Here is a 27,158-nt window from a genome sequence, read left to right on the forward strand (position 1 = left end):
GGAGAACTGCAGGCACTAAAATACAACATTACTGTTAAAGAAGGAGCCAGCTGGAAAGCAATCTGTTATCTGGCTGACAGCCAGCGCTTGTGGAATACACTGCACACACCAACAGCCTGAAACCAGCTAGTAATTGTTAGCAATGTCCATCTTCAACCTTTTCTTGGGCAGTCAAGTTCTGGTCTTGCTGACCTCTACCGAGAAAACCAAAGTGAAATTCCATTCTTGCCAATTAGCATCCATTCAGAGAAGATGTAAACCACTTTGTAAAACTACACAAATACAGCAGCACCACTCACTGTTCAATGTTTGGGCATGTTCTGTTCTTACAGAAGATCTGATCACCAAATTCACTGTTGGACCAATACCCGTTAGTTTTGCATCACTGGAAACTATTCCAGGAGTGGCAGCTTCAGTGTGAAGCACAATGTAATGTTGCATTCATGTCATTATTCACAGGAACCACTGGAAGGAGTTGAAGGTTAAAGCAACGACTTGAAAGTGGCCACAAACTTGTTTGAAATTGTCAAGATTGAAGTTTTCCGTAGATTTTGGTTGATCCTCCTGATCAGCTGATCAGACGCACTTGACATGACTGACATGAATCAAATTTGACTGAAATTTGGATATTACTGCCAAATTTTGCATGATGCCATGTTTCATATTGACAGCAGGGCACAATGAACAGACAATGCATTCAAAACAGATATAGATTCTACCTGGAGTTCATGCACAACATGCATGTTTCCCATTGTTCAATTTCTTGAAAGATTTGGTGTTTTGTTTTGAATTTGCAAGAAAGAAGATAAGAGTCAATTAATGGGTGAGTCTTGCCTTTTACAATGGGATTTCAAATATCTTCCAAACATTGCCTTTTAAATTAGGATGAATGGTATTTTCAAGTGGCAAGCTCTTATCTACAGTCTTTCCCATATGACATGAATGCAGCATGAATTCATGCCTAAGACTACAGCCTACTGTCACCGACCCTCTTCCGGTGACTTCCCCAGCCTTACCTCGAGGTACAGAGGGGAGCTGGAGCCGTGGTTCATCCTCTGGGCCAGCTGGTCCCGCTGCAGGACGCACTCCTCCAGGTGGATGACGTTCGGGTGCTGGCTCTGGATGCTGCTGAGGGCCCAGAACTCGCGCAGGGCCAGCTCCACGTTCTCCGGCGAGTGGCAGCGGATCTTCTTCACCGCCACCCGGGCGCCCGTCCGCTTCACCGCCGCCTCATAGACCACGCCGTAGCTGCCACGCCCCACCTCCTGGATCAGCTCGTACTTCGGCTGGCTGCTTACCATCCTATTCCTCACTGCGGGGAGAGGACGTGGATTTTAAAGAGGATTTTTGGATTGGATTTGATATACTTTATGGATCCCAAGGGGGGAATTCCCTCACACTTTGGTAGGGGTAGGGGGTGGAGGTTTAGCCAGCTAGTGCGGTACCCCACCAGCAGGCAGGGATTAAGTATCTTTCTCAGGAATACTTTAGCGGATATGGCTCAGGAATCAAACCCGGGCCCTCTAGGTTGGGAGATGATCTCTCACCTCCCCAAACAGGTGAGAACAACAAGGCTCCAACCATGATCTAAATGGCTCCGACGCTCAAATAAACCGCTCCAAAAACGCTCGGTGTGACTGTGAACGCACCCCGAGACTCCTTTTACAAACTGTGGCAACAGCGAGCTGGCAACACATCTCCATTGCTCTTTGGAGGAAAAAAAAAAAGTGGAGCCGTGGCTTGGCTTAGTCCAAATAGTGGAACAGTTTCACAATGTTCAATTAGTACCTTGGCTTCAGTAGAGGCTTACTTGTGAAGCATACTGAAAAACAGACAACAGTTTTTTTGGCTGTGATTTCTTTTTGCGAGATGGCAGTCATGTGATAGCCCCGCTCATAGCCTGTTACACAGTTTCATAGTTTGGTTAGAACTTGTTTGCACATTAGTTTGGTGGTAGTCTAATACTTGGAGCCCACACAAACGGGGCCTCTGTAATCGTGTGGCTTCATTAGATAAACGGCGAGGGTGGCTGGACAGCTGAGCGGGCCCTGGCATCCAAGCCGGCAGGGCCAGGAGTTGGCCGGGTATCTGCTCTCTGCCTGGGCGAGTGTAGGGTGTAACTTGTATAGTGTGTATCATTGTAGGGTGCAGATGTAGATGGGCCTAATTCAACGAAACATGGGTGAAGGAAGGGTGCCCGCGTGATAACCCCAATGACTTACCTACACTCACTCACCCTGAAAGCTAGAGTAGGTAAGTGGTGAATGTTGCCGCCTGTCTTATGGTGCTGTAGATTTATGATGGTGTAGCCTGATTCTTTCCATGGTACTCATTTGCATGGTAGTATATCATTGTGTTTGTTCGTTCTGTCTCTATATTAATGCTCACCTTGGATTATGGCACAAGGGATAGCAACATCATATCCTGTGTATTGCTAAATGCATTTGGCTTATTAAAAAGGAAGAATATCACACTGACCGCTTGCAAGACATCCGACTGAAAACGACTTCCAATTGCACACATTACAGGGGCATATGTTTTAGGGCTTTTTAAACTGTTTTAATAAAAAAAAAATTATGCATCCACTGGCCGTTGCAACACTCAAATGCTTGCTTCTTATGATGCATTATAGCCGTGGTTCTCAACGTGGGGTCCAGGGACCACCAGGGGCCCTTGAGGGGGTTCCAGGGGGTCCCCAGCAAACTGAAGAATTGTTAAACTTCTGCATTATTTCATTTACAAGAAGTTAACACAATAAGAGAATGTAGAAGAATGACTGTTTTGATCATAGTTTATCTTATCTCTCTACCTACAATACAGATAGTCTTGGAATTCTGGACAAAATCATATCTAACGATAAAAATATTCTCAGATTCTCAGATGTGGACTAAATTAGGAGTCCTTGATATGAAAAAGATTGAGAATCACTGCATTATAGGACTCATACTGCTGTTGTGCTTGTGCATCAAATCGAAATGTTAGCAACATCCAGTGAACATTTTCCAGTGAAATAATCCAGAGTATTTCGATATTTGCCCAGTGTGGGGATTCCGCGCTAAGGCCATATTGGGGTTTACCCTGCAAAAGACAACTGTTCCCCTCCTATTGCTCCCTCTTGTGGGCAGGTGAAATACAGCCCCTCGCCCCGACCACCACCACCACCACTCCCCAGTGGCTATAGCTGACAGCAAAACAGAAATTCATATTGCAAAAAATCGAATTTCCCCCTTAGTTCCACTAATCCTTATCATGTAGCAGTTCCACTTCTGCCACCTGCCACAGCACAAAAACAGGTCTTTAGGTCTGTACTGTTTAGACAAGGCAAGATCAGGAAGGTCTTCCTTTAATGTTTTTCTCTAGCACTAGGGTATGGGGTGTAATTTCGGTTGTGGGGTTTGTGCACTGTTCCAGTATCTGTTGGTGGTTTCAGTTGTCTGACTGACTGCTGCAGCCAGACTGAGACTCAACCTCTGTTTTAGTCTCTCTTTTTCTGTTACATATTTAAATCCACCTGCCATATGCATGTATACGCCATCTGGGGGTGACACTGAAATGCAGCTTCAGCTTGCAGAAAACATTTGGTTAAAGTATTCTATGTTTATAAAAGGTCTATTTTGAACTCAATCTTCTCTTCTTCTATTGGTATCTAAGTAATATTGAAAGTTCGGTTCTCATGAAAATGCCGATATCCACAGAAGTGACTTCAATCAACATCACAGGTCACTGACAGCCTGACATTACAGTTTGCATAGTGCTAATACGACCATGACAAGTTGTAAAATTACAAATAATGTTATGTCACTCCTCATCAACATAAAACCTGTTGTCCCTGACTGAGCGTTGTAAAATGCTCAGTCAATAAGACATAAAGTGCCCCATCTGTCATCCTGTGTTAACGCACTTTGGCAAAGGTGCCTCCTATATGTGAACGCAGCCTGACATGTCATTCACTAATTAGGCTATATTCAAATGTAGAGGGATTAAACTAACTAATACTGACTTTGGGTTTTTAAAATTAAAGAGCCTACAACGACTGCAAGGACGTCAGAGGTCATAATTTGACTTTGGCTCATAACAAATTAGCCCCAATACGTTCCATTCTTTTCTGTATGGCGAGTGTCAAGCCAACCTCCTTTAGAAAATTTGGTAATTCAAAATTTCTTTGCTCATCAGCCAAGGTACATAACTGGTAGAGCATGACTTATGTAATTTTCTGAATTAATAGTAGCCGATCTTGAAATCGGCATAGAGATGATTCCCAAGCAGCACTTCAATTCAATAAAGTGTTAACTTTTAGAAATGGTTCACACTACTCAACACTGGCCTCAACGGTGTATTTTGTTGGAGGTATATTGTATGCCGAATTGAAGAGTGGCTCATTAGAGTTCAGACAAGCTCTTAAGTCATACTCTCCAAGGTACGCACGTCAGCCGATAAGCAAAGCAACTTTAAACTTAACTATTTTTGAACGGAATATGGGGGTAACGTCAAGTTAGCACTGCAGTAACGTTAAGGCAACAAAACTCAAATAGTTCAGTACTGAAAATGCTGGCCAGCAACATAAGCTTTTGAACGGAGACACTGACAGAGTGCACCATTAACTTGCTCTCACACCAGCCTATGTGTATTCAATGACCGACTATTTAGCAAACTTAATATTATTTATCAGTAGGTGACATTGTGTCAGATCTGGAGATCGCAAACCAACACGGAAGCGAAAAGGTGTTCATGAGACAGAAAAGATGTTAGCCAGCATGCTCATAGGCTAATCAGACAGACAGACATTCACTTAGCTGATTGGCTAACAAGCTAACAGCTACAGTATGTGGCCTGGCCAACGTCAGCTAACGTTAATGTTGTTGGTTAGCTAGCTAATCATGTTAACACCAGCTAACAAAGAGTCCAGATCTCGCCAGCACAATCGACACTTACATCGGCATGTAGCTTCTCTGATTTGAATCTAAAACAAGTTTCTACGTGTCAAATTATACTGGGACATTAAAGAGGCGTGCATTGACAGGCATATGGCATTGACAGTTTATTGTCCTGTGTGTGTGTGTGTGTGTGTGTGTGTGTGTGCCATGGACACATCCAGCCAGGTTCCTCAAAACACACACACCTGCGCACCAAGTCGACTAGCGACAACTAAGGCTAAGACAAAAGACGTGTGTCTGTGGGTAGAAGAAGCTGGTGTTGTTTTGTTTTAAGTCTCCATCTTTTTATTCTTACCTTTAAATTTTCTCTCAGGGGTTCATTTGTTGTCTTCCTCACTCTCCCTGGCAGCCATTACCGCCGCACACGCTCTGCTCTCGCGCAGTCAAACACAGAATGTGGGAGCGTGCAGCTGCTAGGACACCAGTGCCAAGTTAGCCAGAATAAGACACACAACTTCCGGTTACAATTTTCAAAATAAAATCCCTTATTGCAGCGCAATAAAATATTACATAACAGGCTAATTCAGGTTCGATGACCAATATGGGTTTTTGAAGGCAGATATCGACACCAATATTTAGGTTACCACCACCTATTGTGTGTGTTATTATTATTATTATTATTAGTAGTAGTAGTAGTAGTAGTGTTATTATTATCTCTTTTTTCTTTTGATAGAAGTTATTTTGTGCCGACATTCAATATCTGAATTTATGGACCATTTCCATGATGAACAATTCCAAACACTACAAGTATTCATCATTTCCCACAGAATTTAATTATAACAATTATTATTATTATTTTTATCATATTAATCTTGGCAGGGTGAAAACAGCATTTGGATCACGGGACACTTAAACTCTGTTGAACCTAGGATAAATAATAATATAAATAATGGGAAGAAGAAAAAGAAGAAGAAGATGTTCATTAAAACGTCTGGACAACATCTGTACAATAAACATGAGACAAACTGCTGCAATAAATGCATTAACAACGACAATAAATCAAACAAACCGGACTATCAGTCTAACCCTAAATACGAGTCTATTTTACAGCTATAGTTTTACTCCACGTATAATCTAAAGGTTCCACTGACAATTTCTTTGTTATTTTTGTTACACAACCCAATAATTTCCCCGCCAGAGGTGACACGTTTGACGCGTTCATATGCTTTTATTTTGAAGGCAAAATAACTTCGCTTCCGGTCTTTTCCTTTGCTAACTCTGGCTAGCCTAACGCAGCTACCTTCATTTGCCAGCCAGCCAGTCTGTGAAATGCGGACCCCCGCCCCCCCCCCCCCCCCCCCCCCCACACACACACACAAACACGTGCACAATGTCACTTATTTCTCACACCAGGGTGCCACAATATTATTATTCTCATTATTATTCTCATTATTCTCATTATTCTCATTATTATTATTATTATTATTATTATCTAACCTTCATTTATAAATCACCTATCAAAACAGTTCTTAACAAAATAAATACAAATGTTACCAATAAATAAAAAGTGAGAAATAAATAAAGAGGGAATAAAGAATAATACAGGCCTATGCATAGAAAATATGCATATGAAAATAATTTCAAATAAAAAAACAAAGGTAAAAAAAAATTAAAAAGTGTGTTTCAAAGTATTTTACAAAAGAACAGTGAGTTTATGGATAAATCTTCTCCACCATGACACAGAACAGTGTAAATCCTTCATTATACTGGTATGTATCTACTGTATTCTTATTTCAGCTCCACTCAAAATCCTATGTGTTTTAGACCTACGGGATGAAACTTTTACTTTCAGCCCGGTTTATTTAAGGATTCAGTCCCACAGGGCTAAAAAACCTCAGTGTTTTTTTTTTTTATCCATTTTCATCCTTTTCTCAATCTCCTTTTTCCTTCCAAAAACTCTCAATTCTCAGTCTTCATATTTAGTATGACCCAAATTGGCTAGATAGGGATGTAATAATTAAAAGTCAGCACTGAAAAACTTAAAAGGCTGCGGTGGGTGTGTTTCAAAAGGCTTTTCAGCGCTCCTGCCCTCCCTTGCTAGTCTTCTCCTCCTTTTGTGGGGGAGTCGAGGGAAGGGAGGAAGGGAAGGAGACGAGGAGGAGAGGAGGGGAAAAGTGGAGCAGTCTGTGTTGCAGCGTATTAGATAAGATGTCAGATGATGAGCTCATACCAAGAGGAGTGATTTAGTCAAAGTAAGAGTCATGTGAACCAGGGTTTGACCAATATGGGTTTTTGACAATAGACAATCTTGTGTGCCAGTATTCAATATCTTTAAATTTGACAATTTTCATGCCAAAAAATCCCAAATATTCAGTGTTTTCCCCCAGATTTTTCTTCTTGTCAGGGTGGAAAAGCCTCTGAAACAGCATTTAGACCATCATGGGACACTGAAACTCTCCATTGAAAGCCAGAAGAATTTGAAGATGTAGAATTTGGGAAAACAGGTATATTATATTATTTTCTTTGGTATATCAAGAAACTGATGTGTCAGTCTAATTTGAACTAAAGGGTTTTACTCAGTTGGTATTGATAACTGATATTGGTTTATTGACCTCTGATATGATGGATATGAGGCAGTTTTATTGATTGCATATTTATTGTACATAGAATTGATCATTATTACACTGGTTGTCTATGGGAATAACTTAACCTGAATTGATTCTAATGAGACATTTTGATCAGATTCCATACAAGTATCCATCAATATTTTTCATCATTATATTTATGGTGATAATGAAGATGAGGATGATTGTTACCATTTTATTGGTAACACTTTACAATAAGGGTACATTAATTAAGGGTTAGTAAATGCTTAATAAGCATTAACTAACCCTTAATTAACAGTTAACTTATGTGTCTGGTAATGGTGTTCATGTTAACTACGGTATTCATTTATACATTTAATAGTCATCTTTATAAACTAATAAATAATGTATAAATGAATACCTTAGTTAACATGAACACCACTGGTAAATGATTACCAGAAACATTAGTTAACTGTTAATTAAGGGTTAGTTAATGCTTATTAAGCATTAACTAACCCTTAATTAATGTACCCTTATTATAAAGTGTTACAATTGTATTACTATATTATCCTGAGTTTTAGTGTCTCATGGTCTAAGTGCCTTTTCAGAGGCTTTTCCACTCTGACAAGAATACATTACATACATAAAATACATAATACATGCATATACAAGGTCAAATGTAAAGATATTGAATACCGACACCAGCAGCTTCAACCCCAAAATATCGGTATCAGCCTTCAAAACTGATATCAGTCGTCTCTACATTCATCAAATGCCTGGCAAATGCCTTAAATGAATTTTACAAATGATATAGAATTTTGTATACTTAACGTTTGACCAGGTACTAGTCAGTATATGAAGGCTTGTTGTGGATGTTGTGAAGATAATAGCCTTAAAATCACCATGAAACTTAGTATCCATGTCAGTAACAGTCATCAACATGCTGTGTAGATGCAGGAAACGGATCAATGAAACACAAATCTCCTCTACTTTTGACCTTTAATTTCCCATTGCATTGCAGCACAAATGATCTGCGTAGTAGGTTGAAAAGACAATCAGCCAAGTGGAGAGATGATCCGTACACAAACACAAACACTGCCATTGTCTTGGATAAGGCTACAGCATGTGTGAATAAAGATCAAACTTACCCAGAAAGGCATCGCGTACATCCAAATGTCAGTTCTCTATGTTTCTGAAGGAAATCTATCTAGGTGTTTTCTAAAACTCAATCTAAACATTCTTTACTAGCACAGTTATGGCGATATCTCCACTAAAATGTGAGGTTCTGGTATTTGGCGGGGGTCATTTCACATCTCCCCAGAAAGACAAAACCGGTGGGTGTGTCTGCTCTGGTGAGTGTAGATATGAGTGTTCGTTTGTTTTTGTGTATTTTATGACCTCTCCATCTCCTGAAAACAACGCTTCATTCTAAAACTTCCCCTTTGGTCTTCAGTACAGGCTCTCTCATTGTAATCACAGCAACCAAAGACACACCAAGATACAAGAAAAAAAACAGCAATGCGACATCATGTCAGTGTGAGGTAGAACACGTCGCGTTGAGGATTGTAAATGTAAAAGAAAAAGGTATAAATATCTCAACATACAAGTTAATAAACACAAATTTACAACAGTGGTTTTTTTTGGGTCTGCTGTTCTCCAGCTACCCATTTTCAAAACCACATTCTGAAAACATCCTGAGGTAGACTTGTATAGATTTTTGACAAGACGAGTCCCGTCTCGGTCACACATAAGAACAATACAAATTACAAGAAACAAGACGAATCTAAAGCGCCGGGACTTGGAGTAGATTAGATTATTACGCATGGTAAATTAGACCCCATTGTAACAAAGTGAGCACTCAAGCACATAATAGAGGCGTAATGATCCTTAATGGTGATCAGTATTGATGCTTTTAAACACACTTTGGTCCCTGCTGACTTTCTAGTCCCTGCTACATGAAAAAGCTATTCTACTAGAATCCTAGACTCACTACCATGCAGACACAGAAGCATAATGAACAACATTATATTAATATTGTGGAAAAAGACGCTGGATATGTACAGTAAAAACAATACTGTGGTAATTCTTTTTAAATTTAGTGCCATGCTTGCTTTGACTTGGTAAGGGAAATGTCAATGAATATCTGCTGTGTCATTTCTGGATACCAGGTCTGGCATCCATCAAAGCAGGACTGTTGGTAATAAATATCATATCAGTGTTGATAATCATATGCTTGATCATGATCACAGTCATGGTGAAGAATGATTCATATTGACGCTTAAAGGAAAATCCACCCTGGGACACTTGGGGACACACTTTGGGACACACTTTGGGACACACTTTCCCTCAACCTGCCTCATCTACTTCTACTTCAGTTAGTGATTTACTACATTTCCCAGAATGCCTTTCGACAACCCCCCAGAGAAGGGGCATGAACTTGTTACCTTCAATCAAAGGTGGGCATCTGGGCAGGTAAACAAAGCTAGCTAGCCAACTAGTTTGTGAACTTTGGGGCATGTCTATGATCGCAGTCGCTCCCCTTATTCAAAACACAACACGTCTTGTGGCTGCATTGCATTCTGGTCTATTGAGGCTACTGTGGGTGGAGAAATTGGTCTCTCTTCCTCTTCCACGATGGATTTCTCCCTGTATGATTGGTGAACATTGGAGCCTCTTGCTTCTTTCTAGAGTCACCAACCTTCTTTCTAGAGTTTGGTGTTTAGAGACACCAAAACCTGATGTTTACCGTTGAAGTTTTAGATAGCTGAGACATTTTCGGCTCTCAAACTCCATTGTAGCTACTGGAGATATCTCAATGTGACGTCACATCGTCTACATTTGTCCAGTTACACCAAAAATACACAAAACAACAAAAGGGACCCAGAGATGCAAGGTACATCGTGTTGCAAGGTACACAGTGTTGAAGTATTCAAGGGTGGATTTTTCCTTTAAGTCATTCTAGGTTGACACAATACTTGCTGCTCTATATTGTATGGCAGATAATAACATAGAGATAGTGCACGGCTCATTTGGCAATCAATGCCGTGGGTTTTCCGGCAACCCAAGACATCACGTAAATAACTTAAACATTTAGACACTTCCTAAAAGAAATCCTATCAGAAGAGTTCTCCCTGAGTTCAAAACAAAGATGCTAAATAAACTGAATTCAGGCTGAAGGTAGTGGAATCGGCAAAGCAATTCACCCAGAAGGAACCTCCTACCCGTGATAGTGAGGAGTACTTCCACATTGCATTGCTTTTAGCAATGTTACATAGACAGGTGATGCAGATTTTTGCAAACCTAGACATACTTTACACAGGAATGCAGTGATTCTACCTGTGCAGTAACATTTCAGTTAAGTTGCAGATATTTTAAAATTACATGATCAGTAAGCAAATCAGAGCACAGTAATAGAATTGGATGTATTTGTCAGAATAGTTATTAGCTACTGCATAGTATATTTACGAATGAAGCCAACCATTGCAAAATTATGCGGTATTGGCATTGTGAAACAGAGATATTACCTTGTTACTGCGCAGGCTGAAAGGAAACATTTGTAAAGTATGACTAAAGACAGCTGTCAGCCCTTCAACCTAAACCAGTGGCAGTGGAAGAGAGTTAGGAGGGAGAACCACTTAGAATAAATAGTCAATATAAAAAAGATAATATCTATATACATTTTAGTGGTGAAAATAACCCAGCCTCTCTAGTGAAACAAGTAAAGGCTTGAGATTTTTTAGCATAAAAACCATTACACGTCCTTACAAAAAAAAAACACAAGAAAGAAACATCTCAGCTCCTTCCAAGAAAGCCTGTGCTATCACTCTGGCCTCATCTCACAGTTTTCAAGTAAAATATGTGAAGAAATCATCAAAAATCCCTGATGTGTGAAACAATCCATTTTGATTAATACCGTTTCGCAGACAAAGCCTGCCATACAATCAACACTGGTCTTGCATAAAAGTTCAAATAGTGAAACGGCAACTTGGACATTCGGACAACAATCACTGTTTCAACACCAGTGGAAATTATTGTGCAGAGGTATGTGTGGTAAAAATAGAGTTTTTCAGTGGATTATGGCATTTGAAAGCCGCTCTCATCAACCCCATTGTAAAGTGGAGGTTATGGCACTTATGAGAAGCCCGTGACATTCACTATTCACTGTCATCACTATTAATAAATGAAAATTCTTAGTTGCAGAGACGAACATTCCTTCAACATGTTCGAAAAATATTTGTCAGAGCCAGCCCAGGATATTTTTTCCCTCTTTACATTCATGTGTTTGATTGTTTACCTCAATCTCTTCAAGTTTAGTCATAGGATAGTATGAGAAGGAATGACTAAAATGCTATTTTTTATCTTCATTTGACCCCATGATATACTTGAAAACGGATTCAACAGGGTGTAAACATGCCAGGTCTTGTTGGAATGGGATTTAAAGCCACGGCTCCATTAAGAGACCAGAAACTAGGGTTTGACCAATATTTGTTTTTGGGAGCCGATACTGATATTTTTAGTCTGACGTCGTCAATAGCCGTTCCAATGTTCAATATCTTTAAAGACCCCATGAAGTGTCATGGAGAGTGTTATTTGCTTCTGTGTATTGATGTATTTCAGAACGAAGCAGAAAGTTAGGGCGGGAAGCATCAGTGGGAGGGGCTTATTTGAATATTAATGAGATATGGAGGAAGTGGGCGGACAGCAGTCTACACTGTGTTGTGGAGGAATATTCTCTGCCTCCGTCACCATCTGAGAAAAGAGTTTTAGGCGAAGCGCAGCCAAAAACACTCTTTCATCCATGTTGCTAGCTGAACTGAGCTTGCATGCTAGAAAAAAAAATTAGCAGGGGGTGGGGGGAATAATTCCAACGGTTCTCAAAATTTAATTGGATTACATTTTGTATCCGCCCCCCGAGTGCAGGATGTACTGGAAAGTTTGTTAATTTTTCTATAAAAGTTTTGGTAATTTTTTGGACTGTATTGGTGAATAGGTGTAGACATGGGGTCTTTAAATTTGACATTTTTCATGGCAATAAAATACAAGCAGTCAGTGTTTCCCCCGGAATTTGATTCTTGGCAGGGTGGAAAAGCTTCACGGTACATGCAGACCGAGCACGACCACTTCGCTTCGCGCCGCGTTGCTCTATCAAAAGGCGGTCGCTTGTCGGAGTTCACTGGGTGTGTTCTTGGGTAAAGCATAAAGTATAATCCATATGTCTAGAAAACAGGGGCGGACTTAGTGATTTGGGGGCCCTAGGCAAAGGCAAGCATGGGGCCCCCTGAATCCCAACCCTCTCCCTTTTTAATCCATCCTTTCTACATATTACCATCAATTTGGGGCTGAGAAAACTATGCATGCAAGTGCACTTTTTGTTGTTTTTCTGCCCCATTTGTGTAGCTTGCTTTTTTTGTTTTGGGTGTTACTTCTCTCTCAGCTACTGATGCAGTGGCAAGAAAAATTTGCTTAAGTACCGAAATAGTAACAAAATAGTAGACAAGTAGCAAAATCATACTAGAAGTGTAATAACCCATTAGCCTGACTGATTAGGGTGGGTGACCATGACTGAAGATTGAAATAATTTATTGTAACAAAAAGTAAATTTATTTTATATTGATTAAAAATAAGTTTACATTAGTTCTATTCTTGTCTTTTTTGGGGGCCCTCTGTCTGCCGGGGCCCAAGGCAGTCGCCTACCTTTGCCTAATGGTAGGACCGCCCCTGCTAGAAAATGTAATCATGAAATTATGTTTACTCTAGTGAGCTAGCTAGCTAAGTCGCTACTTGGATGTGATGAGATAGGCAGGCTAGCTAGCTAGCATGTTGTGGCTACATGCTGCAGCTAAAACATTTTAGGCCACTTCAGTTACTACGTTACACACCGGGATGATCAACGATCTCTGCCGATCTCTGATTTTGTTTGTCAAGATCTTTCCAAGCTGGCAGACATGGGTCGTATGATTCAGGAAATCCTGACCACAGCTCTCTTTTATCTTCCATTGAAAAAAAAAGTAGTAAGGAACAAAAATGTTTCCTTTTTGTTTCCTGATTGGTTCTCACATCGCAACCATCGTCAGGGAGGAACCTCCATTATATCTGTGGACGACACTGACTGGCTCACGTGATATTTAATGAAAGGCCAATATCGGCCCAATATCGGCAAACCCATGTATCAGTCTAACCCTACCAGAAACCCTGGCTCTTTAGACCATTCATGACAACTTTTCAGACAGCCTGAATGCGTACAATGCATTCGCAGAGTTGTAACACGGCAAGGCTTATTCCATTTTGTAAACACAGAGCTTCAGTCAACCCAGGCGCACATCATGTCAGATGAGTCCAACTAGAAACTAGAAGCACCTCTGACTACTAAACATGCTGCTTGTGTTGTAAAGGGGGGACACCACTATGCTTCTGATTGTTTCATTCCAAAGCTAAGACACTTCATCTAAGGCAGAAAAACAAAACAAAACAAAAACAGAGAAAGAATAAAGAAAGTCTTTTGAGTTTTAAAGGTGAGATATGCCTCTCGGCGCTCTATTGAACAACGCTGATCACGCCAGCATCAAAGTGATCTCTCCTCTTCGCTGTTCAGTAAATAAAACCTGAGGTAGTTAGGTCCGTAAGCAGCAATTCCAGTGAAAAACCTTGCAGTTTCCCTGAAGCCTTCACTCGGAGCTTTGTGACGGGGCGTCGTGGCTTTGCTCCTCTGTTCCCTGAGAGCCTGGAGACGACTGCTGCTGCTGCGCTTTGACCGGACAGGTGGCGACCATATGGGCAACGCTCTGGCAGAAATGGCACTTTTTGGGCTGAGGGGGCAGCTGGCATTCTTTGGCATGGTGGTCCGGGCCTCCGCAGTTGTAGCATCTAAAACCACATGAATAGAGGGGATAAATGGGGTATTAAAGAACGTATTAGGAGGAAATGTATGAACAGTGTGCAAAATAACAGTGGTAGGACATATGGAAAGAAAACAACATGAGTAAAAAATAAAATATACCAGGCATATCTGCAGAAAGAAATGTAGAAGAAATATATGCAGTATGAAATAAGTTGAAAAATGATCAAATTAAAATGTAATATAAAGCTATCTAGCAATTATTAGTAGTAGTAATAGCAGTAGTAGTAGTAGTAGTAGTAGTAGTAGTAGTAGTGGTAGTAGTAGTAGTAATAGTATAAAAGCCATGAAGAACAAATTGTTTATTAAATTGTTTAAATGTATTATTTGTATAATTTGGAATGGATTTAATAGTTGTATTATTATTTAGAAGAAGAAGAAGAAGAAGAAGTGACATACACTGCAATAAAAACAATATTAAAATATAACAAAAATGAAATATATGCAGTATGAAATGAGCTCAAAATTGGAAAACTAAAATTGTAATTTAATATACAATTATTTACAAATTATTATTATTATTATTAGTAGTAGTAGTAGTAGTAGCAGTAGTAGTCATTGTAGTAGTAGTAGTAGTAAAAAGCATTAAAATATTTTTTATTTATTATTATTTAGATTGAATTTACTATTTATATAATCTAGAATGTATTTAATAGTTTTAATGCCCTGCCCTGCAACTGGCAACAAAACAACAGATGCTTCTCATGGTTAGGTGATTTTCATCTGCCACAGTGCATCATTTGAGCAGATTATACTCCCAGCATCTGCAGTGAAGTGATATGGCGTTGTTCTTCCACCAGAGGGCAACACACACCCAAATTTGGTTTCAAATTCCTCAGTCTTGTCACATATCTGCCAACACTCATTCACATCTACCTAGAGTCAAACTGGTGGACAGCTGCTGGGGATTGGACAAGGCATTGTATATGGAACATGCTGACAACCAGCCTCTTAAAGCCTAGTTTGTCTCCTCCTTATATCAAACGTTTACCCAGTAGTAGATTATTTTAGAATGAGTTGGTTAGAATGAGAGTACCACAGCACAAAATATGAATCTATAGTCAAAGCACATTCGCTGCATCACCAGCTATGATAAAAACACAACGCTCCTGCCACTAATTTTCAACCTCAGCTCCTGTGGGTAAAGCATGAATCTATGTTGAGAAAGCTATTGATCGCAAAGCCTGTTTGTGAAAAATAAGGTGAGGTGCAAGCACAGTGTGACAGAGAGGGAGCATGACCACTTAAACAGGCAAAAACTATTGATTTGTGTATTCGGACAATCTGGTTTTCTATTTGCGCTGGATTTTGCCTTTGCTGTCTGTCTTAGGACGCTCTTTGTTTTAGACAATGTTAAACAAGTTTTAACAAAATCCAGCTTCAGAAAAAGGCTTATGTAGTCAAGCAAGTAAATTCATGTAGGCAGGCCTTGGGATAAAGGCCATGTTACATAAGGAATGCGCAGCTAAGACCAATAGAGTTTTATTATGACCAAAAGGTTCTTTTATGATACATCAAAACCCTTGCCAGTTGTCCGCATTGATTTTTTTTCCCCTCTGCTTTCAAGCGCCCATTGTACTCATTAAAGTCATCATTATCTATATAAAACTAAAAACAGCCATTATAAGAGTGTGTTGAAGCAGCAAGATTATGTTTTGAAACCAAGTAAGGGTGAACAAGCTGTCAACTGGTGTTTGCAGGAGGATTGAGGACACATGTAATCCTTCAATTGGAGGATTATGTGCTCCTCTATGGGTTCAGAATATTCTCCAACCTCTTGGACTTAGGAAACCCTTTCAAAACCCACTGGATAATGTCAAAAAATTCACTGTCAACAAGCTAAAAGCAAGGCTGCTTTTCTGAAAAGCTGGCATTTTGGAGATACACGATTTTCACCTGAATTCATTCAACCTTGTTTAATGATGCTTTTATGGCACATTTGCTCGGTATCCAGCTGTGTCCTTTTGCATGACTCAGATCTACCTTCTATCTCCCCATCCACACGCCTTCAACTCCTGAACACACTCTAATAACAATTAATGGGGACTTCCCCTTCAGTCAATTAAAGATAAATGAACTTAAAAATCGAACGTTATTGAACAACCATTTTTTCATTTCTTGAGAAAGTTTCCAAGTAGACAATTTCAGAAAATGATGAAATATCTGATGGCTGATAGTCTGACGGCAATAAAGACACATTTTCCTCACAGGCACTGTTGAGAGCCCAGATTAAATGAATGCGACTGGGCCTGTTTTAAAAGCCTATCACACAAAACCTTTCTTTGGCACGTATCGATTTTGTCCCACACCCCTGTTATACTCTGATTAAAAAAAAAAAAAAGTCCTACTGAGAGCCTTGAGAGATTTTCGCTCGTCCATTGTAGATGCAACATAAAACCCTCGAGAGGTCCTTGGTGGAGCCTCATGTACCTTCAGAAACCATTTGTGGAATAAAAAAAGTCCAAATAGAAATTTTTTGGTGTCAGGTTGCCCTTCACACAGAACTAACAAGCTAAGTTTTGAAAAGACAGACTGTCGCAACATTTCAAGAGTTCTTATCTGCTTAGTCATAATCTTAACCCATGAAATATAAAATAAATATGAATTATATTGTAAAATACCAAATGGGAAGGTTCAGTACATCCAAATACATTATGGGGGACCAGTGATGCCGAATTTAGCGCCACTGTGGCTCATTAAATCCAGGTTTTGATCATTTAAAGGTCCCATATTCTCCACTTTCCAGTGTTTTATTTTGTGTCTTGAGGTCCATTCAAAGCTGTGTGTGTGGTGTCATGTACCAAAAAACACTCTCAATCCGTTTTTACACGTTCATTTTCCAGCATCTCTCTGAGCCCTCCCACCTCTCTGTTCTGATTGGCTAAGTGTGAAACGTGAGACACCGCAGACACCGCAGAACAGGCAGCTACAGGTAGGGAAAACTCTCCGGTAATAAACAATGACAACCGCTCAACCGCTTTGAAAAAAACACTTTGTTAGTCTATTATTTCTTACAAAAATGTTAATGAGCGAACCTTTGTGACGCCACAAAGTTACAGAAGTCCAAACAGCTCGTTTAGAGGCTCGCTTTTCTAATATGGATTGTGTGGATTTAGTTGCCGACCGTGCGTTTTGATACTTTCACCATGTTTAGATCCACATTCAACTCCTTTATCATCACAGAGGCAAGGGGAGTCCTGTTTTACACCATATGGGACCTTTAAAAAGAAAAATTGTTGACTAGACAAATGCCATTATGGCATCCTACTAAGGATGGGACAATATATCAAAATTCAATATATCGCAATACAAAAATGTGACAATACGTATCGTGGGACAGAAAAATTTATCATGATATTAGCTCCATTTTATTCAGCTGTAGTAATCACAAATGAGACGCTTGACCATCACAGTGTCACAAGCTCTCCATCCAGATTATATTATTGTCACTTTGTAATGACATTTTTAAATTGTTGTTTACATTCTAGCAAGACAATGCCATCGCTAGAAAGATTTGTGGCTCACAAATCAACATAATTCTGCACACAAAGTCATACTTTGTTGTCACTGAACTTTTATTTATTACATCGTATCGTGGTTGTATTGAATCATGAACCCCATATCACATATTGAATCGTATCGTGAGATAAGCATATCATCCCATCCCTACATCCTACATTAGGGTTCAACCAATATGGATTCTGTTTGATTGAAGCTGCCATTAGACAATATTTTGTGCTGATATTCAGTATTTCCCCCAGAATTTTCTTCTTGTCAGGGTAGAAAAGCCTCTGAAACAACATTTAGACCATCATGGGACACTAAAACTCTCCATTGAAAGCAAGAATGAAATTATTTTAGGTGGGTTAGCAGCTCCTTAAGGCAGAGTGAAGCAGGTTTCCCCACAGATCATATCAGGGATGGACAACATTAACTGGACGATATCCGACTTTTCATAAATAAATGAAATATCAGCAAAACCCTACACTACACCTATGGCAGTAACAATCCATATCCATCACCTCAACAAGATGCCGGTAGAATGTCAGAGTTATACAGATGTGAAAGCAGCAAACTAAGCACTGTGAGATGTATAATGAGGAAACGCAGGTCGAGCCCTGGATCTTCTCACAGCTAACCACCACTTCCTTCCTCTCCTCCTCCTTTCATCCCGGCCTCCCAGCCCCCCATCAGGGATTGGTATTGATCAGCGTGGCCGCGAGGGCGGGAGAGGGAGCTCTTTGTTTCAATACTACAGTGACCTCTGAACCCTGACCCTTAGCTCTCTCAGCCCTCCTCCCCTCCCTCACCCCCCCCCCCCCCCCCCCCACCTCATTTACACACCACACCCCATTGTTGCTATGGCAGTGCTGACCTCCGACCTCTCTCAGGCACCTACATCTGTTATCAATTAAATGGATAGGATCCTTTCCTCTCCTGAATGCAACATTTATGTTTGGGAGCCGGCGAGAGAGAAAGAAGGAACATCTGAATGCAATCAAATCTGGCTGGTATTTAATGACAGGATGTGGCGGGATTCATTTTATCATTGCCAACCATGATTAATATGGTCAAATTGAATAAGATGCTATCAAATGAATGGCCTCTGCTGATCTTAATAGCCCAAAAAACGACAAAACAAGTTTCACAGAAGACTAAAACAATTGGAATTTGTAAATTACAATTTACTCCAATGGCATTAGATGGCATTTTAGAGCTTTGCTCTTCTTCTCTGATTGTTGTGGCACTACAACATCTTATAAAAGCACATTGTGGCTCAGAGGCCAGATAGAGCGGTTGGGGTTGGAGGGCTGCAACTCGATGCCACAGAGATCAAACAACCTATTGATCCAGCTCGGCCCTCTGCTCCAGGAAAAAAAGGTAACAAAGCTTCATTTTAGTCAGCAAAACAGTTTTTGGTTGGGTTTCTTTCAAGCTCTTGTAAGGTAACTTTCATTTTATAAGACGCTGCGAGGTCACTGCACTTTCCAAAACGTAGGAATAAGTGGATGATTGCTGCAATTGTTACAAGCTATCATTCCCTTTTCAAGTCATAATGAAATGAAGAATTACTTTTTTACCTGGTTAGCTAATTCTTTGTATCATAACTTACACCTATTTAACAAAACATTTACAAAATCTTTATTTTCTCATATTTTTATATCAAAATCCCATTGTCTTCACTTCCTGGAAAACGGCAGATTTTTACTGGTTACTTCATGCCGTACCAGTAAGCATAAAAATTCCATCCAGTAATACCAACACAGATCTAATTTTGGATCTTGTATCTAATTTTGTATGTATTTTTGTATGTATTGTGACATGCCAGTTCTTTGACCAGGTCTCTCTTGTAAACGAGATTGCATCTCAATGAGACAACCTGGTAAAATAAAGGTTCAATAAATAAATAAAAAATGTAACAACCCCTCTCATCACATAAGCCTGCAACTTCAGAACTTTTCAAAGTGACAGAGTGGAGAAACTTCCTTTCCCTAAGACACCGTGGTTGTGTGCCAGTGGCTGGAATTGATTGATTTTGAAGAGTCCAGAATTGGTGAAGCTCAAGATTAAACGTTTAAACACTTTTGAACACTCCCTCCATGTGTTCCATCCCGCCCCAACATCCTCTTTCAGCTTAGAAATTAGATTTGGACGTCCAGAAGCTGGACTCACCTGTCACCCTTGGAGCGTCGTTTCTGGGCACCCTTGGGTCTCCTCTCGCTGCCCAGACACGGGGCTCCGTTGGGCCCGGTGACCCGCAGAGACTCCAGCCCTTTGGAGGATTTCTTAAAGGTGAACTCCACGGCCTCGCCCTCTTTGAGACTGCGGAAGCCCTCCATGTGCAGTTTGCTCTGTCGGTGTGGAGAGAGAGCGAGGGGCAGAGGGTTTCAATGCTATGAAGGTTTCAGACACTCTGGGTTCCGAAAAAGAGGGGGGAGGATCAACAAATAATACTATCAATAACCTTTTTCATTTCAAGAACACTTTTTTTGAGAAAAAAATAGGGATCCTTTGGAGTTAGAGAAGGCTTGATAGACAGTAAAAATGTCAATCTTAGTAATTTTCTATTCTACTGTTGGTTGATCTTTCTGTCTTGAGCGTCAACTGAGTGAGGCAAGGTGTGGCACTCTCCATATCTTAGAGTCCAGATTTGATCTTGTAGTTTTTAATCATTATAATAGAGAGAAAAGATCAAGCAAAAATCTCTAGAAATATATCTGGAAGTTATATCTTTAAAAAAAATCCAGGACTAATGTTGCCTCCAAGCCGATAGTCAGGTGACCAATGTCTAATACTTTATGTATCTAATAAATATTTTGGTCAGTCATCAGTTATTGCTCCTCTTTCTCCCCAGAAATATCAGTGGGTTTTGAATTTTTTCTCAAACGATACAGATGCAGAGACTTTGCCAAACCTTTAATTCCAGTCTCACTGTTATGACTACTTCATTGCTAAATAAGCGTTTTGCCTCGATTCATCAGACTTTGTCACGACATAAACGCATTCTCATTTGTTCTCACTGAAAAAAAGAAAACAAAGCTACCAATTCTGTGTGGTAATTACAACAGAGAGGCGCTGCTTAATTGGAAAAGCCACAGCAAAGCCTTGGGATCATTCGCATAGATTTGAGTGTTTTAATGGAAACACCCAGCGACACACTCCCAGGGAATCCTCAGCTCCCTCGTAAAATCCCGTCCTATTGACAGCCCTGTTAAAACATCAATGCGTTCTTACACCCCTCCCCCCCCCCCTCCTGCAGGATTGTATATGTGTGTGTAAAGCACTAACCCCCCCCCCCCCCCCCCCCCCCAACCCAAAACCTCCAAAGCATTCCTAACCCCAACCCCCCTCCGCTACCCTCAGCACCAGCCACCGACGCGCAGCCGAAGAAACCCTTCCAAACTGAGTCCATCTGGTCACGTCTCGGACTGACCGCCGCACCGGAGGATGCTGGGAAACGGCGGAGGTGGGGGGGGGGGGGCATTCCTGGAATAGCTCCGAGGAGAGGTATAGCGAGAGAATGTGCGCACCTTGAGAAAAACAAGGTCTTTTGTGGTAAATCACCTTGAATTAGGCTATGTGACTCACTAATTTGCTTTCCCAGTGAAACTACCTTTCCCTTGAAATAACCACATCCTCATATAACTTGCATCATTATATCATTATGATAGAACTCACTATGAATTTAAAGATGATATCAGCCTAAAAAGATTGGCACACTTATTTTAGGCCGGTATATTCTCCGCTACATTATAATGCTGTGATTCATATTTTTTTTCTGGACTTTTCATTCACACAATTCCTCACATGTTCTTAATATCTTATATTGTTTCTATCCTATTACTTTTTTTGCTGCTGAAACAGCCCAATGTCCCCACAGGGATTCATAAAGTTTCACCTTTTTCTTAAAGCAGTAATCTGAGATTCATTCCATTTAGTCTCCATCTTTGCTGCTCAGCGCCTCGTTGCTCTTCCCACAGATCACCTGTCAATCAAACAGTGTGGGGGGGGGGCGGGGCGGAGCTTGGATTTTCTGTCGATTCTGAGTCTCTGAGTTTCTCTTTTCCTCCTCTGTGCTGCCACGGTGGCTATCGCGGCTTTATTTTATTTATCGACATTTTTTTTTTATTTATATGAAAATGTCGTGGGTTATTACTTCTGCAGTCATTGTGGTTCAGCAGGTTCTTACACTCTGCCTTCCCTCCACCTCAGTGCCTGTAACGTGTCGTGAACCGGCTCTCGACAGCCTCCCTCTCTCTCATCATTAGCCGGCCGAGGTGATCGTTACGGGAAAGGATTCCGAGTCGCCGGGCTGCCTAACGACCTCAGCATTCCTCCTCGCCCTGTCAAGACATTCACCGATCTGTCCTTCCTCTGACACTTCTCTCTCTCTCCCCCCCCCCCCCCCCTCCTCGCATAGCAGCAATGCCCCTAACAAGACTGCTGTTAGGGAGACATTTACATTCTATTTTACATGATGTTTATCTGTCTCCAGAGCAACAGTAGAGTAAGTCTGAAAAAGTCCAAATTTAAGGCTTTAGAAAGAATTCAAATGGCTTAAATATGGTTATTAGAGGTTTTCCTTTGGTTTCTTGCCGCTGCATGGCCAACGCAGAGCAGGTTTAGTGGTAGAATATGCATGCGGCCTGCTTTAATAAACATAATTGGATTTCATGTCCCTCTTGGTTGGTTGTCCAATCAGAAACAGGCTGGTTTTGACAGCTTTATTTCTTTATTTTAGCTGTTAATTTGGTGTTAAATTCAATTCCAGGTAACATTAATAAATTTGACTTTCTGATACCTGCAAATGCCATGGTGGAATAAGCCTCCAAAATTACAAGCATCCAAAATGAAGGAGTGTAAAGGCGAGAGATAAACAGAGAGAGAAGGGATGTTTTTCAGCCAGAAGGAGGCAACGCGAGGAATCACATCTCTTCAATAATGCTCTCTTATTTAAATCTCCTTCGCTCGCTAACTCTCTCTTCACTCCAAACCCTCGATCCTGTCAATCCTCTACATACACATTAACGCACACTTCTGCACCAGCACACCCACTCCAGGCACACACACACACACACACACACATTCTCATTCACAGGTTTGCTCAGGAGCGTTGGGACTTCCTCTGTTAGGTTGACAAACAACATTGTCAACCAGAAAGTTGCTCTGAACATAATCAATCTCCACTTCTAGGTGATTTTCCCCAAAACAATTAAGATTATCTCAGAACTTCCTACTTCTCTTTTCTTTTTGATAATCCTAAACAGTGAGAACCAATAAAGGGACAAAGTGCAAACCACAAATTCACTGAGACATAAGGTTTGGCAAAGTTCCTACATCTAATATCATTTGCCAACAAGACTTCCAAGCCTGCTTATAGACTTCATTTCTGGGGACAAAGTGGATCAACAACTGATGACTGACAAGATTTTATTACTTGGACAATGTGGTAAATTATTAGATACAAGTCATCTTAGAGGGAGTTGAGGATTTCTCTGAGAAAGTGAGTGTTAGATGTTCCATTAAAGAATTCAAATCTGCGTTAACTGTCCAAAGTTTGCTGTCGCTTTCCAATTAAGCAGCACCTCATTAATCTAATCAGTGAAATTGTAACGAAAAGAAGCAGCATCAACTCCCTGAACTCTAAGTCTCTGCATCCAAAGCCACCAAAACTTCAAAACCCACTTATACATCCAGGATGCCACTTGACTTCATGTTCCTTGCCACTGCATCAGTAGCTGAGAGAGAAGTTAAAAAAAATAAAATAAGCAAAGCTACCCAAGTTTATATACAGAAAGGATGGATTAAAAAGCGAGAGAGTTGGGATTCAGGAGGCCCCAGGTTGCCTTTGTCTAGGGCCCCCAAAATTACTAAGTCCGCCCCTGTATATATCGACTAAATATGAGCTTTTGTGGAGAAATGACTGATGACTGACCAGAAATTAATTGAAATTATTTAGAAAATATAAAAAAAATATTAGATGTAGATGTGATTTTTTTTTTTTTTTAGATATGGCTTTTCAAATTTTTGTCACCATTTTCGCTTTATCTGTACTCTCCATCATAACAATCAAAACCACAAGAGCCCATCTGGACTCACCCACGTTTCACCAGAACCCCAAAACAAGCACGTGAAGGGACCCTTTACACCCGTTCTTTCATCTGACGATTTACGAACAGGGGCAGAAACCTGAGAAGAGGTCTGACCCCCCACACCCCCCCCAACTACCCCACCCCACCCCCACCCCACCTCCTCACCCCTCGACATGGGAGGTGGGACTGCGGGACGGGGATTCGGGGGCCGGGGTGGGCTCCCTGACGCTTTAATGACTTTATAACAGGAAGCAGGGCTGGATGGGGAGAGGAATGAGCCTTGTTATCTCTGCTTTAGTCTCTAACCCCTTTTAAATAGAAATGTTTGAGCCTAACCTCCCTCCCCTCTGTCTGCGCCTTTTAACTTCCATAGCAAATAAAGGAAGGGGGGGGGGGGCTGACTTTAAGATGTGCTAATCTTCAGGTAATTTTACACAAGAGCCCATCGGATGTCTTGCATTCCAGCCATAAGGGCGACCTTTCCAGCTTTGATTGAGACCCACCAGCAGCTTATGAATGATATTTTTTTATAGCTTTGAGGTGCAAGCAATAGCACAAAAAACTGTTTTCATAGATATTTTCCATTGGCTTTTCTTAATTGGTCTCAGCTGGAATTGAAATGTGTTGAAAACATTCAAAGTTGAAAAACCCAAATGGGAAAATACTTGTGAATTCTGTTCTATGTTCTATTCCAACATCACACGTAACAGTTTTTACACTTAAGACTTTTTTAAGACGTTCTTTTCCCCACATTTGAATTTTTTAATTACACGTGATGAGATCATATCTGTTTTAATATGCAAACATTTCATTTTCATATGTGAAAAGGGAAATTTCACATGACTTTTTTGTAAGGGTGTTCTAGGAAACTTCTCTATCTTATTTATGAGATTATATCAGAATTTTTAGCATGGCATCCATAAGAAGCCAAGTGTTCCTGCTATATTCTGACATTTGAGAGTGCAACACACCTGAAATCTGATTAAATCTGATTGAAACACAGGAAAATGTTACTGAGAAGCTTCAATATTCACCTGTGTTTTATAAGGCTTATCCAGGTGGAAGAGTGTCATGAGCCACAACTAAAAAGCCACAGGTTCAAGTCCCACCACAGCCATGTGTGCTGCTGAGGTGTCCTTGAGCAAGACACTGAAGCCCTTATAGCCATTATAAGTCACAATAAGAACATCAGCTAAAATGCCTTAACCCTTAACAAAGCATTTATTCATGTCAGCCGGACACTACTCAGCAAAACAAATTCCAATTGCATTCCTTAAAATCCAACTTGTGCTTATTTAGGGATGTCAGCCTTCTTGTCAAATCATGGGTCATTTGGTTCTGGTAGCTTGGTTCAAGTCTATATTTAAATTTTATACGTTTTTAGCATTATAATGGAGAGCAAAGATCAAGCAAAATTGCCAGAAATATATTTGGAAGCTAAGAAAATCACATCAGGAGGCATTCAGGACCAATGTCCCCTCTAAGCTGATAGTTTGGTGACCTACAGCTAATAATTTATCACACTGCCCAAATATTTGCTCTAGAAATTCAGTTCATTCACATGTGGTGAAGTTCTGGTGGCAGGTTGACAGCAGACGCGGGGACTTTTGGGACAGCATCATCACACTCACCTGGTGGACGAACACGTCGACCGGCTGGTCCAGAGGAGTCCCGTCCCGGCTGGTCATGGACAGAAAGCCGAAGCCCATCCGCACGTTGAACCACTTGCAGACGCCACTGCCCGCGGACAGAGCCGCAGCCTCCCCCTCGCCCTGCGCGCAGCCTCCTGCACCCACACCGCAACGGGACAAGTCGTTATGACGGGCTTCAGTAAAGGCCCGGCGATGGGCAGTATACAGTATGAGGTTGATGATGAGGAGGAAAAGTGTAGGCGATGATGAGGAGGGTGAAGTTTTCCAGCATGATGCGACATGTCGGTGTTGCGCAATGGCAACAGAAAAAAACAACGCAGCACTGTTGTAAACAAAACCAAGGCCTGTATTGTTCTGTAAGGAGACTACTGACTATTATGATGATATTATAGTCTGGCAAATATGCATTAGGTTATTTTAGGTTAACAATAAAATGCCCATAGGCTATAGGATTATTATCGCACTAATAATAATAATAATGATTAAAAAAAATGATATAGCCTACTACTAGGCTACTACTACTGCTACTACTAATAATAACAATAATAATCATAACCTAATAGTAGCCTATGCTAATACTATGCCCAATGGTGTAAAAATATTATTCAATAGGCAATTTACATTTTCTAATAATAACGATTCTAATCAAAGTTTAACACTACATTGATCTCTGATTTTTTTTTTTTTTTTTTTTTTTTTTTTTTTTTAGGTTATTTTAACGTCGGCTTCTGCACGTTACACAGACATACTAGTCTAAGTAGTCTATAAGTAATGACTTATCGTTTCATTTCCAAAATAAATTCTGAATAAACTCACATGCATTCCCCCCACAGTTACAAGAAAGCACCAACTGTATCCACCACCAACAGCAAATCACATGCATCCTATATGTAGCCATATCCTCAAAATATTTCAAACGCTAATCCATATACAACAAAATCTTACTCGAGGCCATATTTAAAAAAAAAAAAAAAACTGCATCACCTATACTGTCATATTTCATTCCAAAACTTCTCAGCGGGCGAGGTCAGTCTCCCACAATGCGAACCAACAGCGTCTTATAACAACTTACTTCATACACAAAAAGTTATAGGTGTGTTAAAGGGTTTCTGGTCTACCTGTGAAAGTCTGAGTGGAGACGGAGCCCATGGCGCCGCTTTCTGCTGCTGCTCACTCCAGGGTGAGATAAAGTGCAAAGAGCTTGGAGTGTGTGTGTGTGTATGTATGTGTGTGTGTGTGTGTGTCCTCGTCTCCCCTCTGGCCCAGCAGCAGCAGAAAGCCTCCTATACCTCCATTATACCTCCACCTAAACAAAGGCATACTTCCCCCCCCTGACAACAAGTCGTGGAAACACTTCTTGGGGGAGACAACCGCCCCCTCCCCTCCCAAAAAAACAATGCTAAAGAAAAAAAAAAAAAAAAAAAATCTCCCTTTTTTTTGTCTCTTTCCCATTCAAACCCCCTTCCTTCCTTCAGAGCATCTTCAAAGACCCATTTCCCCAGTACCTTCTGCCATGGTGGGAGGTTTCCACAGCTGACTCCAGCGCAAATAAAAAAAAA

At 40.6% G+C, this 27,158-nt stretch overlaps 1 protein-coding gene and 1 pseudogene across 1 annotated transcript; both read right to left on the reverse strand.

Moving 5' to 3' along the window:
• Window positions 1-1,016: 1,016 nt before the first annotated feature.
• LOC139639050 (serine/threonine-protein kinase pdik1l pseudogene) lies at window positions 1,017-5,317 on the reverse strand (annotated as a pseudogene).
• An 8,807-nt stretch (window positions 5,318-14,124) lies between these two features.
• Window positions 14,125-26,748, reverse strand: LOC139639054 (protein lin-28 homolog A-like). The gene is made up of 4 exons (XM_071513113.1): window positions 26,718-26,748; window positions 25,579-25,733; window positions 20,028-20,206; window positions 14,125-14,323 (listed from the first exon to the last, which is right to left on the reverse strand). Exons 1-4 carry the CDS (start codon window positions 26,746-26,748, stop codon window positions 14,125-14,127), a joined length of 564 nt encoding a protein of 187 aa, XP_071369214.1.
• Window positions 26,749-27,158: the final 410 nt, after the last annotated feature.

The sequence above is a fragment of the Centroberyx affinis genome, unplaced genomic scaffold (assembly GCF_046629955.1).
Source record: "Centroberyx affinis isolate AG114_WGS23_722 - 3 ecotype Tasmania unplaced genomic scaffold, CSIRO-AGI_Caff_v1 ptg006781l_1, whole genome shotgun sequence".
NCBI lineage: Eukaryota > Metazoa > Chordata > Actinopteri > Beryciformes > Berycidae > Centroberyx > Centroberyx affinis.